This window comes from Labrus bergylta, chromosome 11 (assembly GCF_963930695.1).
Source record: "Labrus bergylta chromosome 11, fLabBer1.1, whole genome shotgun sequence".
NCBI classification, from domain to species: Eukaryota; Metazoa; Chordata; class Actinopteri; order Labriformes; family Labridae; genus Labrus; species Labrus bergylta.
In genome coordinates this window covers 13,289,218-13,309,381 of record NC_089205.1, presented here as the reverse complement: position 1 = coordinate 13,309,381, position 20,164 = coordinate 13,289,218, and the positions used below count along the sequence as shown (strand labels likewise).

At 39.8% G+C, this 20,164-nt stretch overlaps 1 protein-coding gene across 2 annotated transcripts in view; it reads left to right on the top strand.

The window, feature by feature from the left end:
- LOC109989829 (cGMP-dependent 3',5'-cyclic phosphodiesterase) overlaps positions 1-20,164 on the top strand; it is a 148,544-nt gene that overhangs the window by 123,904 nt on the left and 4,476 nt on the right. For both annotated transcript variants that reach the window (XM_065960590.1, XM_020641726.2), the window contains exons 5-28: positions 1,082-1,191; positions 2,048-2,103; positions 2,459-2,518; positions 2,950-3,106; positions 3,773-3,825; positions 6,287-6,361; positions 6,448-6,489; positions 7,167-7,235; positions 7,338-7,468; positions 10,457-10,568; positions 10,683-10,722; positions 11,286-11,349; positions 11,628-11,709; positions 12,104-12,278; positions 13,393-13,505; positions 15,440-15,517; positions 15,626-15,748; positions 15,901-15,971; positions 16,917-17,039; positions 17,167-17,254; positions 17,768-17,815; positions 18,299-18,373; positions 18,467-18,566; positions 19,475-19,587. In XM_065960590.1, coding sequence (XP_065816662.1) covers positions 1,082-1,191; positions 2,048-2,103; positions 2,459-2,518; positions 2,950-3,106; positions 3,773-3,825; positions 6,287-6,361; positions 6,448-6,489; positions 7,167-7,235; positions 7,338-7,468; positions 10,457-10,568; positions 10,683-10,722; positions 11,286-11,349; positions 11,628-11,709; positions 12,104-12,278; positions 13,393-13,505; positions 15,440-15,517; positions 15,626-15,748; positions 15,901-15,971; positions 16,917-17,039; positions 17,167-17,254; positions 17,768-17,815; positions 18,299-18,373; positions 18,467-18,566; positions 19,475-19,587 — 2,158 coding nt within the window. The remainder of the gene's footprint in view (positions 1-1,081; positions 1,192-2,047; positions 2,104-2,458; positions 2,519-2,949; positions 3,107-3,772; positions 3,826-6,286; positions 6,362-6,447; positions 6,490-7,166; positions 7,236-7,337; positions 7,469-10,456; positions 10,569-10,682; positions 10,723-11,285; positions 11,350-11,627; positions 11,710-12,103; positions 12,279-13,392; positions 13,506-15,439; positions 15,518-15,625; positions 15,749-15,900; positions 15,972-16,916; positions 17,040-17,166; positions 17,255-17,767; positions 17,816-18,298; positions 18,374-18,466; positions 18,567-19,474; positions 19,588-20,164) is intronic.

The window sequence follows — 20,164 nt, the reverse complement described above, 5'->3', positions numbered from 1 at the left end:
TTTGAGCCATACATTCAAACCTTGATCTTTGTATCTAATAGCCATGTCATATATGGGTAGAAATACTTAATAACAGTATTTTCCAAATGCCCCAAGTTGTTTTATTTCTATTTGTTGGGCTCACTATAAATTGGTGTAATGTTCTTGCAAGGGACGCCGTTTTGAACCAAGACATTACACATAGGCCAAGTTGTATTAGCCACTATTGTAAACTACGACAGGGAGGTTTTCAGACTATTCCCCTGTGAGCAGGAATAAATGGACACTTTTAAATCAATGCACCACATAGAGGCTTGGCTGCAATGGTTAGAGGGGATTTCAGGCTTTGCGAGCATGTAATGGAGTGACTGCTGTTGTGTGTGTGTGTGTGTGTGTGTGTGTGTGTGTGTGTGTGTGTGTGTGTGTGTGTGTGTGTGTGTGTGTGTGTGTGTGTGTGTGTGTGTGTGTGTCTGTCTGTCTGTGTGTGTGTGTGTGTGTGTGTGTGTGTGTGTGTTTATTATTATTAATATGTGAAGCACATAGATCATGAATTCACCTGTCTTTATGCATTAAAACATTCTCTTTCTTTTTGCCCTTTGTTTCTGTATTCCTTCAAAGTGTGTGCTTACTGAAATGTGAAGTCACTCTTCTGAGCGTGTGTCTCGTGCATGTGTGTGTATTGATGTATGTGGTTTTTGTGTCTGTTGGCAGTAGTCTGTCCAGAACAAAGAAATCCTTGTCTCATATTTTAACATTAGAAAGCTGCCCTTTGTAATAGATATCACACACACAGACCTTCATCCAGGGCTTCGCAAGTATCCAGCACATGCACAGACGCACAAAAATTGGCTGTATTGATATCATATAATTTTCCACTGAATAATGGTGTTATTCAGGCATGTTTTGGTTGGTGTCAATAAGACGGCTGTGTCTGTTTCTGCTGAGGCTGTTTTTTTCCATTTTCTCCAATTGTCTCACAAATCCCCTCTTCTGTCTCCCCAATGTCTAAGAGACGTCTCTGTCTGTTTCCCAGTCAGACTAATGTTCTTGAGGTGATTATTATTCTCAAACAGCTCAAGCTCATCACGTTTCTGTTTCTCAGGAGTATTGTGGAACAGTTGAAGCGATGTCAGTGTGCCGGCCTCCCTCTGCCCGAACTGCCGGAGAAATACAGAATCTGCTTGGCTGCGCCGTTACCAGCGCACAGAAGAGGTGTGTGTAGTTTCAAAAATATGTCTTTGCTTCTGCTGCAGTGTGTGAATGATGCTTGTGTACCGACAAAATGGACCAACAACTGAGTGTGTTTGAGGATGTGTGAGCAGAGAAATGGGAGAACGTGGGAGACAAAAAAACAAACCAAAGGAGGTTGGGAGAGAAGTAGCGAACAAGAGATGATGATTGTAGGGGGAGAGGCATAGTGCTGTGTGGGAAGTGGAATTGGAACAGATCCAGAAAAAAAAAAAAAGCAATGACAGGTCTGCGATGAGGAAAAAGGGAGAAATTGAAATCTGTAGATGAATAGACTGCATTCCTTTTTAAATTAATGTTTTTTATATAAAATGGAATTGAGAGAAGAACCTCGACCTGGACATAAAAAGTAATCAGAGAGACATTCTCAGGTACACATGCATAACGGCTCTGCACTCTGTGGATCAATAAATTCTACTGAACATTTAATGATGCTGCAGAAAACGAAAGTTTGTTTACCACCGTGGTAAACACATCAGTCAGTTTGTTTGTTTGCCGGCTGTCCTCACATGCAGGAAACTTACTGTGTCCGCAAAGATCTGCTGTCGCTCTCTGCTCGAGTTCTATTAGAATAATAAATGAAAGAGAAGAATAAACAGTGTTTTCCTAGGAAATTAGGTTTGTTTATTTTCATGGTCATTTCCGTGCATTCTTTTTTTCTGACAGTGTTACAACGTTGAGAAACAACAAATAGGATGAAGAGTGAGACAGAAGTACACAGATGTAAAATTAAATGATGGGGATGAAAAGACCATGAGTCATTTCTGTCCGCATCATTCAATACGTTGAATGAATCTTCTTTTTCTTTTGTTTCTTTTAGCTGTTGTCATTCCCATCCTGGACCAGGAGAGGAACAAAGCCATCGCAGTCTTACTGGTGAGTCCTTGAAGCAATGGACCTAGAGCCGCAGTAGATGTTTTTTCTATTATGGAGGAAGTACTAACCACTGACTGTGTTATAACCTCCTCTTCTATAAAAATGTGATATTATGCCACGTGACATACATGGCTTCATCCAGTGTAATTCAACATTCAGAATTTAATCGACCCCAACAAAGACTGCAAAGCCTTCCACGGTCAAGCTAATGGACAGTTTACTTAAATGAACTGTGTGTGTGTGTGTGTGTGTGTGTGTGTGTGTGTGTGTGTGTGTGTGTGTGTGTGTGTGTGTGTGTGTGTGTGTGTGTGTGTGTGTGTGTGTGTGTGTGTGTGTGTGTGTGTGTGTTTTGCAGGTTGGCTGTAGTCCACTCTCTGATCAGGATGAAGTGCATCTCAACATGCTAGAAAAACATGTAAGCTCTCTTTTTCCAACTATTTTTGGTCACATTATGTTTAAAAAAAGTTTGGCAGTTTCTGTAAGAACTCGCTCTTTGTTTAACCAACACATGTCGGCACAGGGCCACCATCAGGGAGTTTTACACAAGCAGTTAACACAACCTGTATTTACTCTACAAGATGTTATCTATGTGTATTAACCAATAGAAACATGTTTTTTATAGATGGCCAGCCAGCCAGTAAATAATGCTTCACCTTGTAAAAAGCTTATCAACTAACTTAACAGTCTCATAATCAGAGATTGATCTTTGCAACTCATGTGTGAGATATGGAGAGGTTACTTTTCATTTTTGTAAACAGCATTCAATAAAAGTTGATCAAATTTAATAGTATCTGGTTGGATGATTTTTTTTCTCCCCTCGTTTCTGCTCACTTGGATGATGTCAAGGCGTCAGTGGCGTGTGTGCGAGTCCGGGCTGTTCAGTCGTCCTACCAGAGGCCCCCTCCCAGCCCCTCTCCCATACAGTCCCACAATGCACTGCTAAACCTCAACGTCTCAGACCAGGACTACTGCGAGCTGGACCATAATATCCTACAACTCTGTGGTATGCACACACACACACACACACACACACACACACACACACACACACACACACACACACACACACACACACACACACACACACACACACACACACACACACACACACACACACACACACACACACAGGCGTATGTGAGGTGAGGTATGTTAATAGGGGTAGCCCATCTGGGTAAAAAGCTCTATGAATATAAATGATGGACTCTGCCAGTGGCATGAGGAAAGTGTGACAACTCCTATGTAATAACACTTAGCAAAAACACAGTTTAAAATCTCATGCATAATGGAAGTGAACTTGCTAATACAGCTCCTGTGCACACACACATACAATGATGTTCTTTACTCGCTGTTATCTCTCAGCAAACATGAGCTGCCTTCAGTCTCCTCTGCCTTGTCTCTCTGCCTCCTCATCCAGCTTTTTGCTTCTGGATTCATCTGCAGTCCACGCAGCCCTCATCCCTTGTCTTTTCTTGATTATTAGTCCCTCTGTTAGCTAGTTCCTGTTCACCCTTCTCCGACCTCGCTGTCTCAATGCATCCCTCCATGGATTGCTTTCTGTCCACATGTGTACATGCTCTGCATTCTCTGTCTTCCTTAACGACAATGTGCCCTCACTGCTCTCTCTCCCCCACCCCATCACTTCCTCTCTCCCATTTTTCTCTTTTAGGTGAGCTCTTTGACCTTGATGCAGCCTCTCTCCAGCTCAAAGTCATCAATTATGTAAGTGGTTGAGATCACTCATCACACTCCTTCACACACACGGACACAGAGCTAAAGACGTACTGTACATACAAAGTATGAAATCCTTCCAAGTGACTTCTTCCCCTCAACCTGTCATTAACCATACCTGAGGCGTTTTATCTTCATCTCCACAGTATGCCTCTTCCTCACTCTCTCTCTCTGGATATATGTATAAATACAATCTGTAAGTGAGCTACATGTGCAGTAAATCTGACAACAATGTAAATATATGCAATTATTCATAGATAAAGGAAATGGAAGATAGAAAGCGATATAATGGAATAGAGGAGAGAGAGTTGAAGGTTAAACGGCATCAAAGGGGCAAAGCCTGAGTCCAACAGAGCTTCAGAGCAGTCTTATGGGTTTGTGCAAATACTTGAGAACGAGAGCCTTTTTTTATCCTACTTACATGAAGGACATGTTTTGTGTTTTCTCTGCAGTATTTTGATGAAGCTGGAAATAGGGTCTGTGTTTTTCCTAACATGAAACATCAGGCACATTACGTTTTTATTGGTGCCAGTGTCTCAGTTGGAAGGAATATCTGATTAAATTGTCTGTTTGTGATCCATCTTGAAATTAAACCTTAATGCATTTTATAGACCAAATGATAAGATATTTGTGATGGAGGTGATCTGCAGTTTATGAGTCTATAAACCATTGTGAGTACTAAGTAACAGCCCTTAAATAATTTATTTTGAGCATATCTGTTCTCTTATATCACTACAGCTCATTATTTTTCTCATACACGAGAGGGTCTGTGGAACAAATGTTTTTAATTTTTCAAAAACCAAACACAAATACTTATAGATATTGATTTTAAAAAAAAAAACAACAGTTGACTCTTTTTAATGAATGACTTAACTAAAGGGACTCTTGTTTAATCAGCATGTAGTGTCTGCCTCTCTCTTGTTCCTCCCTTCATTTTCTACTTTGTCGTCTTTCAACATCAGAAACTTCATTATTCATCAGTGTCCGACTGGAGAGAGAGTCTTTGGGATACTGCTACATTAAGAATTCATGTTGAAATGTGTCAAATTAAAACAATCATCACTTATCAGAACGGCCCCTGCACCTGTGCTACACATACTGTGCATGACTAGATCAGTGAGGTCAAACAACAACCCTGCACTAGTGCAGGCCGCATGTAAACATCTTTAAACCTTGAATCTGCACTATTTTTCCTGAATCTGAAGATGAGCAGGGAGAAAAGACGTGGCGGTGCAAAAGGCTGCAGGATATATTTTTGAATCCAACATGATTTTTTTCGCCTATTTATTGTTGGAAAAGGGTGGGGGCAGGAGGAGGAGGAGTAGAAGACTAGGGAGGGAGGAAGAGGAGCTAGAGATTGTTGCTTGTGAAGAATCATCAGTTTGGTGTGAAGAGCTTGGGGCGACTCTTATGGGATTAAGTACATTTGGGAAAATGGGGTTGAAGAGCTTATTATTATATGAGTGCAGCGACATGCTTTACGTGTATGGATGTCTAAGCTCTGTGTGTGTGTGTGTGTGTGTGTGTGTGTTTGGGTGGGGAGTGTTTTGGCAGCGCCTGGTGTTTATCCCCATCCTGCTTGTTCTCCATCCAGCTCTTTGGATTACAGAGAAGAATGTCATGCGAGGAAACGCCGCGCCTATAACTATCTGTGGGTGTGAGCATGTATGTGTGGTTATATACGCGTGATCATGTATTTTTCTTTTTGGTTTGTGTGTTTTCACCTAAGGGAGACTTTACGACGATGAATGTGAATTAATTGTTTTCCATGACAGATAGCAGCAGAAAATGGGTTTCACTACTGCAGGTCTTACCCTAACCCTAACATACACACACCTTCAAATTTAGTCTTGACACTATTCACAGAGAGGGATTTATACACACACCAACACCTACATGATGTTTGAATTTTAATGATTTATTATGAGAGAATTCTTAGCATTTATAGAAACACATTGATCTTTGGATTAAATTAGAGCAGGTTTCTGTTATTTACAAAAAATATATATTTTGACGATATGATCACACATTAAGAAATGATGATAAACACATGTCCTTAAAGGAATATATGATTATTAACTTTTTTCAAATATAGTTGAATAAATGATCTTAGCGTAAGTATTTCAGGTTAAAGTGGGAACACTTTGAAATGGGTTCCAGATTGCATTACATGAGCTAGTTAATTTGTGTTTAATGTAATTAACAGTAATGTGTTTTATGCTAAGTGTCGGTTTACACCCCTGCAGGGAAATGATTGAGATGAGATTGGGATTTTTAGCCCCCAACCTCGCTCCAGTTATTTTCCACTGTCCAATGATTTGTAATCTTTTCTTCACACCTCAACGTTGCTCCAAGCAACCTTTAAATTGAAGCTGTAAAAACAATCTGACTGAGTGATGAAGATAATTGTAAAAGTACAACAAGTCTGATTCTGTGTTGTGTTCTTCTTCAGCTCCAGCAGCAGACTCACTCGCAGTGCTGTTGTTTGCTGCTAGTGTCCGAGGACAACCATCAGCTTTTCTGCCAGGTATTTCAGTAATGGTTCATTCACCAAAAGGTCCAATGGGAATGTACGATGGAATAACCCTGGCCTTCGACCTCTGTCATCTTTAGGTAGTTGGAGACAAAGTCCTGGAGGAGGAGATCAGCTTCCCGGTGAGGCCAACTAACACCCTCATACCTTCATTATGTCAGTTTGTGTTACTTTTCCCCTGTCATGTAATCAGCCCATTTGTTTTATTCCTTTACTTTTTTCATGATTCCTTCATGCAGCCACTTGTGTTTCTCACACTAGGGGCCATAAAGTGGTACGCTAAAAAGAATGCAAGGAGGTTTTTTGTAGTTTCTAACAAGTTTAAGTGTTGTCACCCTGTGTGTTGCTTTCTTTGACTGACACTATAGAGCAAACCTCCCACATGTAATCTTTCATAATCCCTGGCAGGGGTTGTAATTAAGAAATTCGGGCATAATCACTTCCTCTGGGTTGCTTTAAGTCTCCTGTATCCCTGCTCGTAGTGCAGACATAGCATTTTTAACAGGCTTTCCATTATGGAGGGAATAGACTGTCTACTCAGGGTTTAATGATGTGTGAAATTTTGATAGTAGTTGGTGTGTAGAGATATTGTGACACACAACAAAACACTTTTCAGATGGGGCAATTTGTGCTAATCTAACAAGGGAGGTAATAGACCACTCGAAGAGAATTAATGTAAAGATATATATTCTTTCAACCATTCTACTTTCTTCTTTTCTCTCTTTTCACTCATTACAGTGTTTTTCTTTACCTCCCTCAATTTTCTCTTTATCTTTTTCCCTGTCTCTTCTCCGTTCAGCTGATGTTTGGACGCTTCGGACAGGTTGTAGAGAAGAAGAAGTCTATCACTCTGCAAGACATCAGTGCTGTAAGGAAACTATTTATTCATTTCTTATCTATCTGCAGTGCCTATAAGTCTTTTTATACTGTTTTTGTACTGAACAGGTTTTCCTGCCTTTCTTCCTCATAGGAGGAGCGAAGGCAGCTGTCCAGTATGCTGGGCTGTGAGATTTCCTCCATGCTGTGTGTACCAGTGGTCAGCAGGGCTACCGGTCAGGTGGTGGCGCTAGCGTGTGCCTTCAACAAGCAGGGCGGGCAGAGGTATGTTTATAAAACACTGTGCTCATACAGTACTTTGTTTCCTGATTCGTTTTTTGCACATCCAGTGGAATTCATTTTTTATCTATGCCAAAGATGACTTAATGCTGAAGTGTGTTTAAAATTCTGGAATGTCAGTGTGAAGATGATTTGGCTTTTCTTAAATCCTTCTGACTCATGCTAGATTCAAAGATTTATCTGGCAGCAGCTTACAGTAATGTTGGGATGGGTAACCTGATTGGTTGAGCTTGGCAGTCGCTGGCGCAGATTTGTAGAGTTTAGAGCAGCGGAGAGTGAGCTGCTGTTTCTCGTGAAAGCTGCTGCTAACCAGCAGGATGTGCCACTCGCTCCATCATGGAAGGCTTTGTACCCTGTGTCAAATTGCCCAATCTGTGTGTGTATGTGTGTGTGTGTGTGTGTGTGTGTATGCGTGTGACCATGCAGATGGCTATGTGATGATCTCGAGTCAGGTCAAGAATTCTAGCAGCTGATGGCTTGGATGCAAAGTTTGGCACCATCTATTGTGCGTGCGTGCGTGCGTGCGTGCGTGCGTGCGTGCGTGCGTGCGTGCGTGCGTGCGTGCGTGCGTGCGTGCGTGCGTGCGTGTGTGTGTTTGTTGCCAAGGTCAATGCTAATATTACCTGAACACAGATTTACTGATGAATGTTAAAATTCTCTCCTGCTACATCTGTGCCTATGTATTTGTTTTAAAAACTGCTATCTATCTATCCATCTATCTATCTGTCCCCATCTTCTGTTGAGGCAGTGTGGGTCTCCAATCATGGTCACTTGCATGGAGATTAGTGTATTTCACCCCTTTTTTTCCTAAACACAAATTACACACACACACACACACACACACACTTCACACACACTGATTTTATACACTCTCTTTCTCTCAAATATAATCCATCTGCTTTACATGCTCTCTCTTTCTCCCTCTCTCTCTTTCTATCTGGGATCATGTCCTATAATTTCGCCCTCTGCGAGTTGCAATGATGACAGAGCTGGCATCTCATTACCATGGTAACAGCAGCCGGATTATTGTTGCAACTGTGCTTAAGATGTGATAAATCTCTCTTTTGCTCCAAGCACAGTGATCACAGTTTTAGTAGAGACACATATCTCAAACATAAGATCCCCCATCAGAAGGATTGCATATTCATGTGCATGTTATTTTATTTCTCCTCTCTGTCTGGCCTCCTGAAAGTGATACCTAGCCTACGAAGCAGGTGCATGAACAAACAGAGATTGTGATGTGAGTAACAGGTGCATAAGTCATTGTTGTTGCCAGAAGACAAAAACTCACATTCCCAATTGAATCTCGCTTCATGCAAAGAGCTTCTTGACACAGCACAGTTTGTTCTACAATATGTAGAAGATTCTTTAGATGATATACAAACCATAAAGTTAAGCAGGCATGTAACACTTGCAATAGCTGCAGAAAATACACTTGGAGTTTTATGTAAAAAAAATAAGTCGGCACTGTTATTCATTTATTACTGAGGACTGCAAGGGTCTTTTTTAGTCTGTAGCTTTGAAAACAGCAGCCAGTTATTTCGCGGTCATACAAGAATACATTTATTCTCGATAAATGCCATTTTCTGTGTGGAAATAGTTAATTATTTCTGTGTGTATTTAACTTCAGGTCCTAGGAAATGGACACCTGCTGATTTTCATTTCAGCTGCAAATAAGGAGACCATTTTATTTTGTCACTGCAAATAACTAGCTGGTACTTTGAAGCATTATTCTCCAGCTTGACTCATATTTCTGAATTCCCTGCTACATTTCATAGAGGATTTGGTCCTCTGGTGGGAGAGTGAACATTAATGCCCTTTAACTGAGTTTCCCACGCCTTTCCCAAGCCTGGTCAAAATCCTGCCTTCTTTTGCTAGGATACCTGGAAGTCTAAGCTCAGAACCGTAAAGCCCTTGTGCTACACACAACTCCTTTCATCCGCACAATAATGTGCCACTGCCCTCTACAGGCAGTGAGGGGTAACTGCAGGCAATTACTGGCATGACTGAGGTCAGTGCGGATAATTTAATTCATCTCTCTTCATTTGGCAACTTAATGCTGTCAAGTTATGGCATCATTTAATTTTAAAGGAGAGTGATGGACACATTCAGCACCTGCAGGAAGCCAGAGTGTGCTTCTGTTTCCAATCATTTAGATACAGAAGCATCTAATGATATCTAATATATCTACATATGATAGATACTTTCCCCTAAATTCACTTTAAAACTATTCTAGTTTTTACATAATAACTATAGAGCTCACTTTTCTTTAAAGGGCTCAATTAAGGTATTTTTCAATCAATCAAGAAACTGATAACTTCTTTAAATAATACATGAATGGTTCAATATTTAAAAAATTGTACCAATAGAAGTTCTTATATACTTAGGCCTTAATCAAATAGTATTTGCAGTAACAACAGTAACATCACTAGTGCTTTATTGCTTCAGTTTTGTATTTAAAATGTGTATATGAATTTTCAAATAAATACTTTAATTACACCTATAAAATGTAATAATGAGTGGACTGTTAATAGCTCAGCATAGGTAGCAAATATTTCTCTCAGAAAGTTGAGTATTTACTACAAGAGCAATTCTTGAATTAATACACTGAATTATCTGAAAAAGTAATTTAAAACTGTCAAAAAAAAGGGTCAGCATCCTAAAGACCAAGGTCATGTCTGGTTGTAACTGACCCACCACCCAAAGATATTTAGTGAGCAATTACATTAAATATTTAAAGAAGCAAATACTCATATTTAAGAAGCTAGAACTGGAGAATGGACGGGTGTTGTGCTCGGAAAAAATAAATAATCAATTATGTAAAAAGTTGCAGAATAATTTCCTGACACGTTTATAATGTGTGTGTGTCTGTGTATGTGTCTATGTGTGTGTGTGTGTGTGTGTGTGTGTGTGTGTGTGTGTGTGTGTGTGTTTCTGTGTCTTTGTATGTGTTTGTGACTTCCCCCGCTGCAGACACACAGAGGCAGATGAGCATGCAATCCAGCACTGTTTCTGCTACACTTCAACGGTCCTCACATCAACTTTGGCCTTCCAAAAAGAACAGAAACTGAAAGTGGAGTGCCAGGTACTGCACATGAGAACACAAACACACTCGCACATGCACTTTACATCACTTCCATAAATATATTGTACATGAAGCTTCCTTTTGAAGACCTTTTTGCACTGTTTCTCCACATAGGCGCTCTTACAAGTGGCCAAGAATCTCTTCACACACTTAGGTAAGATTTCCTCCTCTGTCTGTCTGTCTGTCTGTCTGTCTGTCTGTCTGTCTGTCTGTCTGTCCGTCTCTGTGGAGAAAAGGACATGGTAGTTCAATTTGTGTTAATGTTTCGTGATTTAAGTGACCACCAAGTGAAACAAATGGCGCACATAATTGAATAGGAAATTAGCAACCCAAAGGTGCTTACAGACCAGATCGTAACCATAAAATCAGAAGGGCATTAAAAACGATGGCTCCACCTCTCTATCCTATAATTACAAGGAGGCATTTGGATTCTTATCTAACAGTGAGCACCAACAGTAGAAGAAGTCATTGATGGTTCATCAGGATGTGGGCACAAAGAATTGATCTGCTGGTAGAACAAATTGCCTCTCACTGTACAGGTCGCTTGACTGACTTGATTACAAAAGCTCTTATCAGCATGTACAGCTGATCCACTGACGCTCACTGTCTGATCTGTGTTTCTGTCTTCATGGGCTTATTGCTGTATTCCTTTAATTTCCTTTTGCTTTATTTCCTCTCTCATCCCCCCCCCCCTCTCTCTCTCTCTAATTCTTTCAGATGACGTGTCGGTGCTCTTACAGGAAATTATAGTGGAGGCCAGGAACCTCAGTGATGCAGAGATGTAAGCCCTCAGATTCTTCTTCAAAGGGATTTTTCAACGTGTTTGAAAGAGACTGTGTGTGTGTGTGTGTGTGTGTGTGTGTGTGTGTGTGTGTGTGTGTGTCTTTATCTCCATTTTTAAACGCTTACTTGGCAATTTGCTTCTGACTGACTTGTTGCATTTTAATTAAGATTATGAAATGACCTGAGATGAAATTAGTTTAAAACACTCTCATTTTCCCTTCCATGCTCTGTTCTATATTGTCTCTCTGAATCTGTTTTTCTGTGTTCCTTTTTCAGCTGTTCTGTGTTCCTGCTGGATCGTGTCAGTCATGAGTTGGTGGCGAAGGTGTTTGATGGGGGCGTGGTCAGTGATGAAGAGGTACATTAGACAAGAACGCTTTTAACCTGTTTGTGCTGCTTGTTTTCCGTAATATTAAGGTGCATGCTGTGTCTCTCATGTGACCTCTAAGTAGAAACTTTATGCCTTTTTGACAAGTTGACAGACAGGAGATGTAGGCAGAGAGAAACAGGAAATGACATCAACAAAGGTCCTTAATCAGACTAGAATGAAGAAGGTTACAAAGCAATCATCAGTGCTTGAGACTCAGAAGGGAACCACTTGAGCGGCCGAGACCTGAGCTCCAATCAATTTATTTTCTGCTCGCTTTACTTTTCAATCTGAATCCACTGTCAACAATCAATTCAAGCAATAGCTTTAAAAATGAGTGTCACCAAATAACATAAGCAAATGTGTGTGTTTGTGTGTCGAGCAGAAGGAGTTCCGTATTCCAGCAGACCAGGGCATTGCAGGTCACGTAGCCACTACTGGTCAGATCTTGAACATTAAGGACGCCTACTCCCACCCTCTATTCTACCGTGGGGTGGACGACAGCACAGGCTTCAGGACGCGCAACATCCTCTGCTTCCCCATCAAAGACGAGAACAACGGTAGCAACAGTGACATCTACACACACAAAATAAATCCACAAGCAGTCATAAACTGTTGAATTTCCTGATTGAATTGAATGTGTGGAGTACTTCTTTTTTTTTTAGATTTATTTTTGGGCTTTTTGTGTCTTTAATGGAGAGATAGGACAGTGAATAGAGCTGGAAATCAGGGAGAGAAAGAGAGGGGAATGATATGTGGGAAAGGAGCCACAGGCTGGATTTGAACCTGGGCTGCCCACTTTGAGGACTATAGTCTCCAGACATGGGGCGCACGCACCATCCACTGCGCCACCAGCGCCCCGTGTAGAGTACTTTTAATAGTCAGGCTCTGTTAGTGTAACTCAAAGTGCTCTACAAGTGACCAACAAGCCTAATAGACAGAACAAATACCAAACAGAATTTGGAGACTACTGCACTGCAATGAAATAAATTATAAAATAGTAAAACACAAGAACTTAGATAAATAAACAATATTTTACAAGAAATCATTAATAAATAAGTTTGTTATATTTATATTGTCCCACAATGGCACAGCTATGCTACTGATAATATACAAATGGGCATTATTCACTTCTTGACAATGTCAGGTTTAGCTTTATTTAACTACTGGTTTTGTCTCTTGTGCAAACCTGCTCTTGTATCTTGCTTTTAAAATGAAAGCTGCCTTTCCACACAGCTTCTCATAATAATACAGAGATACAAAGAAACACCACCTCCTTCACAGCCAAATGTTAGCGTGCTGTATCAAAGCAGAGAAATGTACAATTCTGTGTGATTTTCTCTACATCACAAACTGTCTGAAGTTTCAATTTAGATTTTTTTAATGTGCAATTAGGTTCAGCTGCAGTGTGAAATTAATTGCAGTCCGCAGACCTATTTCATTCAGAGTCTGTCTTGCACCTCCGATTGTTGGAATTATGTGCCTCATTTTCTCGTCCTTGACTCTCATCTTTCATTTTTCTTCATCATCAACTTTCTCTCCCTCCCTCCCTCATTCCATCTATCCATTCCTCACTCATTTCCTTCCCCACTTTCCTTTTTTCATTCCTCTCCTCTCTCCTCTCCTTCTGTACTCCTGTCCTCTTCCTCTTTCTTCAAATCCTTCTTCTTCCAGAGGTGATCGGGGTTGCTGAGTTGGTGAATAAAATGAACGGGCCGTGGTTTAACCGCTTCGATGAAGACCTGGCCACAGCTTTCTCCATCTACTGTGGGATCAGCATCGCCCACGTAAGTCTATCCTCCCAATTAAAGTAGAACTGAATCTCTGTAAACTTTACATTTTACTTGCAGCAGTATGCTGAATCTCCATAACACCTCTTGCTTATGTATTAATTGCTGTCATCACAACATTGGAAGTAGTAAAGCAATGATTTAAGTTGCACACAATTGCTAGCCAAACATAATCAGTTGTGAATTACCAACTTCACACTTTATGATAGAAACAGCTTCAAAACGTCTTATTTTATTTCTATCAGCAGCAGAAAGCATGCATTTCTTAATGTGCACATTCATCTTTATGCACTCTAAACGCTCATTAACTCAGCTTTATTTCAAACATATCTCCCAAAAAATGCTATGTATTATAACCTCTGAGTGCTCCTTTATAGTCATTATTTTAATTGGACTCCGCAGAGAGGAATAAAATACAGCATGTAAAGTACATCCATCTCTTCCTCCTGAAAATAGTGTGGTAGGTCTGTGGTTAGAGCTCTAAGAGACATCGATCCTGTCTGGAAAAGTGGAATCAGTTCAGCTGGAGCGAAAAAGGCATAGGAGAAAAAAAAGTCTCGGGGGAAATTTAGAGATTCAACCTTTGATGGGACTGAGTGGCTTTTATGGAGGAGTTCATAGGCATCGTATATGACTGCTGCAAATCCATTAACACACATTCAGCAGTGCTCTTGTGAATGCAGCTCACATCGAAGGCTTGATATTTGTAAGAGAGAGAGGGCTTCACCACATTTTATAAAAATGTAAGATTTTCATGCCTTTCATGTTTGCAAATCACAATCTGAAACAAATATATATATATTTTTGTGGCTTTAAAGACATTTTATGGACTCTGACACTTAAAGTTTCAGAATATTGCAGCCGCCTTTTTATTGTAGTTAAAATATTGATTCAGATTGGTTCACTCTGTGTAACTGGAATGATTCTCTCCCCTGTAACAAGGCCCTCCGGCTGTTAAGCAGTTGATTTGAGTTAATGTAAACATGAACTCAATTCATGAATAGATTATGTGCTGGGTTTTTTAAATGATAATACATGATTGCAAAAGATTGTTTTGCAAATTGTGCACAAGAAGTGCAGTAGAGGTTCAAGAAACACATGAAGAAAAGAGAAAGAAAGACACTTATTCAGAACGTCACAAAGTATAGCTGTGAGCCGATTTTAATCAACACTTCTGACTCACCTTCATGTAGGGGAGCATTTCTAGTTTTTGACCTTTGCATAACTGCAGGTACTCGATAGCTATCAACAAACTATAACCATACTTGATTGGAAAAATAATTGCCCTCTAAGCATCTCATTAGTCATTTAAGATGACCAAATGCATTATTTATCTGTGCTTACTTGTGGTGTTCAGTGTGTTGAGGTCTGTTGAAAGCCTATACCTCATATACTGAAACATATACATTATTCAGTTAGACTTGTTAAGTTTTGTCCTGAGTCTTCTGGATACAGGTAGATTAACATAAAGGAGGAGCTAGATCTTTAATAATTTGTCTCATTAAATGCTTTGAAAGTGATATAAAATGACTAGATGTCAGGCACATCTGGATGTGAATATTCTACCTTGGAGGATTAGGGGTTTGGACAAATGTTTGCTGGTTCCACTTGTTATTTCTAATGCTAAATTGTCATGTATGTATATAGTCTTGTATAATGTTTGCATTTATAGCTGCTCATGTTTGTTGTAAATTTTGGACTTTGCTGCTTCCTGTCTCGGCCAGGACACTCTTTGAAAATACATTTTTAATCTCAACAAGACAAAGTTTGTGATTTGTCATGAGATTTGTTTCTATTTTATTTGGGAGATAGTGTCACAACATGTTACATTACAGAGACTTTGTCTTTCCTGCCACTACATCTAGTAGCCACTAGCCAGGTATCTATGACAATAATAATGATGACAATAAATACGTTGTTTATTTCTCCAGTCTCTGCTCTACAAGAAGGTCCATGAAGCTCAGTTCAGATCCCACCTTGCCAATGAAATGATGATGTACCATATGAAGGTAAATCCTTATCTGTTCATCTCACACACTCTTGCACACAGACATGTTGTGTTTACTGACACTGTCAATATTTTTCATTCAATATGATTCAGTATGTGTACGTTGCAGGTGTCAGAGGAAGAGGTGTGTAAGCTGCTGGTGACGGGGATCCAACCTGTGAAAGAGATCCACCCTTGCTTTGCTGAGTTCACATACACACCGCGCTCGCTGCTGGATGACACCACGCCTTTGGTGAGAGATGGAGGATTAGAGAGAAAGAGACACACACACACACACACACACACACACACACACACACACACACACACACACACACACACACACACACACACACACACACACAATGAAAACTAATAACAGGTGATTCTGTCGTGTGTCCGCAGGGCATCCTCAGCATGTTTGAAGACATGGGCTTCATCAACACGTACAAAATCGACCTGCACACTCTCGCCAGGTCTGACAACTCCCTCAATGCATAATACTGAATGTTAGACTGTGTGTATGTGTGTCCTCCTGGTTCTTTCAACTACGGTGCAATAGTTAGGATAATTGATCAGGAGTATATTTTTTTTACTTTAGGATTTAAGGGTACTTCACTCTTTTTTTGTTCATTTACCCTTATTAATAATCCTCTTTAATAGTCTGATTCCATTATTGGCAACTGCCTTCACATAGCTTCTGAGTGCTTTTGGGGCTTATTAATTTTAGTTTCCACATCAGTTGATTATAAGAGCTCAAGACCCTTAAACTTTAGAAAGAGAGATGTCATCAACAGAACGTTTGTGCTTAGATGATCAGCAGTGCAGGAATTTGCTTTGTATAAACCCTTAAGTAAAAAAGATTCTTCTCTGTGAGAAGTTTGAAACTTTGTTATGACAGAGACTGAGATCAATACTGATGCCTCACATGACATCCAAAGCAAATGAAAATAATAGCCAGAAGAAATCTGTTTTGATATAGATGGTCATCGCTGCCACTGTCTGTGTAAGATGAGGAGCTTAACTGCATGCTGCTTAAACTACTATTCACATTATCCTACCAAAAGATTAAAATGAGGGTTTGACATAAATGTTTAACAGTCACCATGGAGATTCCTTTTATTAAAGGAATACTTCCTAAGCAGTCACAGGACAGAATCAGACAAGGTGAGGTACCGTATTTTCCACAGGTGTACCCAAGAACAACAAAAACAATCATTTCCACACTGTAGCTTTAATCTGGGACATGGTCTGTTGCTACTCCATCAGTACTGCATCAACATTATGATCGTGACATTTTTAAAAACACTTTTTTCACTCAAACATATGCAATAGTAAATAAGCTCAATTGCATGGCCGCACTGTGTCACTAGTTGCTATCTGTGTCGCAGATGTTAATTGTATTGTTGCTTAACTGTCAGGTTCTGTCTGATGGTGAAGAAAGGCTACAGGGACCCTCCTTACCACAACTGGACCCATGCCTTCTCTGTGTCACACTTCTGCTACCTGCTCTACAAAAACCTAGGGCTGACCAACTACCTCGAGTAACTATCAAACTACTTTTAATGGTTTCAATTTGAAAAACCTAATAAATTGAACGTTCCCGTCGCTTAAATGATTAAAAGTTAGCGTGTTCCCATTCTTTTTCTCTGCTCTCTCCTCTCTTTCTAGGGATATAGAGATTTTAGCTCTCTTTGTCTCCTGTATGTGCCATGACCTGGATCACCGTGGCACCAACAATTCTTTCCAAGTCGCCTCGGTGAGAGGACATTTCATGTTCTCCTGGAGACTGAAAACATTAAACCTCCTGAACACGTAGAGTGCAATAGAGCAGCGCTTCACCTTGACTTTAAATATGCAAACTCAAATCTGACTTTCAGATGCTCCAAAAGGAGCCTGGATGTCAATGAAATCTAGGCTCCAGGTGTCTCATAGTGATAACACAGTTTGTAGTGCACTCCATTTTTCCCACAGAGACACTGCTTGTCAGTGTTATTGGAAGCATGTTGCTCTGCTCCGCTGTCATCATGCATAATCCTCCAGTGCCTAAATGACACACACATACATCCACACACACATTCTCACTGTCATTATGCAACAAGGGTTTTCATCTTATCTCCTGTGTTATGCTCTTTCTAATGTGGATTCATATTAAAGCAGACAAGTAAAGTTAAAGAGGACAAAGTGCATTTCATAAAAGGAGGTTTCATTTGAATCAATACAATGTGCACACTGACAGGACTCTATTTCCTTTGTCTCTTTCTATTTTCAGCAATCTGTGCTGGCTGCTCTGTACAGCTCTGAGGGCTCTGTGATGGAGGTAAACTCACAGCCACTTACATCACATCACAGGGATGTGGGGGAGCTCACAGGGAAGTTATCTAGAAGAGGGAAGAATTCATTCTCAAAAAACTCTGCCCTTACTTTTTAATTTACAAACTTTGTAATGTGCAATTGTTGGTGAAAACATTAGAAATGCTGAAGTCATAGTTAAAGTGGTGATTTTCCTGATGACATGTTAAAGCCCATAGCGATGGCTCACTACTTTTTCATTACAAGTTGATTTCTAATAAGTTATTATGCCATCTACCTTTAAGAGTTTAATTTTTCAATTAAAGTAAATGAACCTCAGTATGTGAGCTTATAATTTATTTTGACACCTAGAGTGACACCTACTGGCCAAAACTGGACTTGTTTCAGTGATGATAGAGGACTTTATGCTTTTTCACTGAACATGCCTTCAAAGCCAACATTTTCAAATGGACTCAATTATTTCCCTATCATGCTTTGTTTACTTCGACAGAGACATCACTTTGCCCAGGCCATCGCCATCCTGAACACATTTGGCTGCAACATCTTTGAGAAGTTCTCCAGGAAGGTACGATTTAAAATATGACCTTCACACATGACTACATTCTCATGACTACGCTTCTGTATTTTGCAAGCTCAAGTTATTTGACTGTTTTTAAAGGACTATCAGCGAGTACTGGACTTGATTAGAGACATCATTCTGGCAACAGACCTGGCTCACCACCTTCGCATTTTCAAGGACCTGCAGAAGATGGCTGATGGTACGTCCCGCTAGTTCGAACATCTCTTCTTTTATACTCAAACTTAAAAACAAAAGAGAGGCTTGATTCAGATGATGACAAAGATTAATCACACTAAAACATGTGTTTCTTCTTTGATTAGATCTGCAATTTTTTTGTATTATTGTGGGATAAATAACTGGTACATTTGTATAGCGTGTGTATTTTTTGGTTAATTTTCTATAATAGCTAACTTGTCAAATGGGCTGTAAAAGTATAAACCAATGTCCTCCCCTGTTGCTATTTAACAAAAGACTCATACAGACTAGATTTTCATTGCGTGACTTATTTTGCAGACATTTAAGGTCAAACCTGCAGTATTCATCAGTGACACTCTTCATCATCCTATGCTCTCATTGGACTATTTACTGTTTAGAGGATGCAGTTGCTTTCTGCACTCTTATGTAATATAATTGGCTATAACCTCCTGGCCAGTGGTTTGTTACGCCTGAATGGAACCAATTATAAGTCATCCTGAGTGGATGTCTCCTCAGTGGAATCAATTTTGTGCAGCTCAAGTAGTCCAAGGACATTAAAGCTTCCGAGTTACCCACTGCTTTGCACCACAGTGTGCAACTTGTCAATCATGGCTGGAGAATATTTCAACAAAACACACTGAAAATATGCAAGTTAAAGTCAAGCTGAATCAGAACTTTTCCTAACCTGATGCACAAACTGCCTTAACCTCTCACACAGTGGCTTCTGGTCATCAAAATCTATCTATTTGGGGTACAGGGGACGTATTAATCAGGTCCGAATTATTAAGTTGTTGTCTACCGATATCTCAAGGGGTTTTCCTCAGATCTTCCAAAAAGCTACAATATAGTTTTCTCATTTATCACATCCTAATCAGGAGTTGTTGTTTTTTTTTTTGCATGTGTTTGTTTCAGATGGATACAACCCAAAAAGTCGTAACCACCGCTCCATGCTGCTGTGCCTGTTGATGACATCATGTGACCTGTCAGACCAAACCAAGGGCTGGAAAACCACACGCAAGATCGCTGTCAGTTCAAACAAAAGTCTATCATTTTTATAAAGTGTTTTTAAAAAATCCCCAATATGTAAGATGTATGTTCATTAGATTTAATTATGAACCTTCATCCATATCTCATCACATAAAAAAAAACACATTAGATTTAGGGAATAACAGTTACAACAAGCACATAACAATATATGAATGAGTGCATTGATCTTAATCATGTACTTTAATGCAATTATTTTTGTTAATGACTCTGTGTAAGACCAATTATCCTTTTAATGTGAACAAGAATTGATATTAGTAAGTGCAGAACACATGCAGAAGTAAAGCTGTGAAATTAATGGAGGTTGTTATAAACGTCTAACTCTCTGCACTACCAAACAAACAAACAAATGTTTGATACATGTAATGTAGTTAAGGTCTGCCCTTTCTCTTTATATATGTACTTCTTCAAAGTGCAGCACCTCATTTGAATTCCTAACAATTTCTGATTCTATTTGATTGTACAGTAAAACTGTTCCCTTTTCTGTGACAATAAAGCTAATGAGATGCTTGCCTGTACAATTGGAAACAACCCTTCAGTCTATATCCTATTATATTC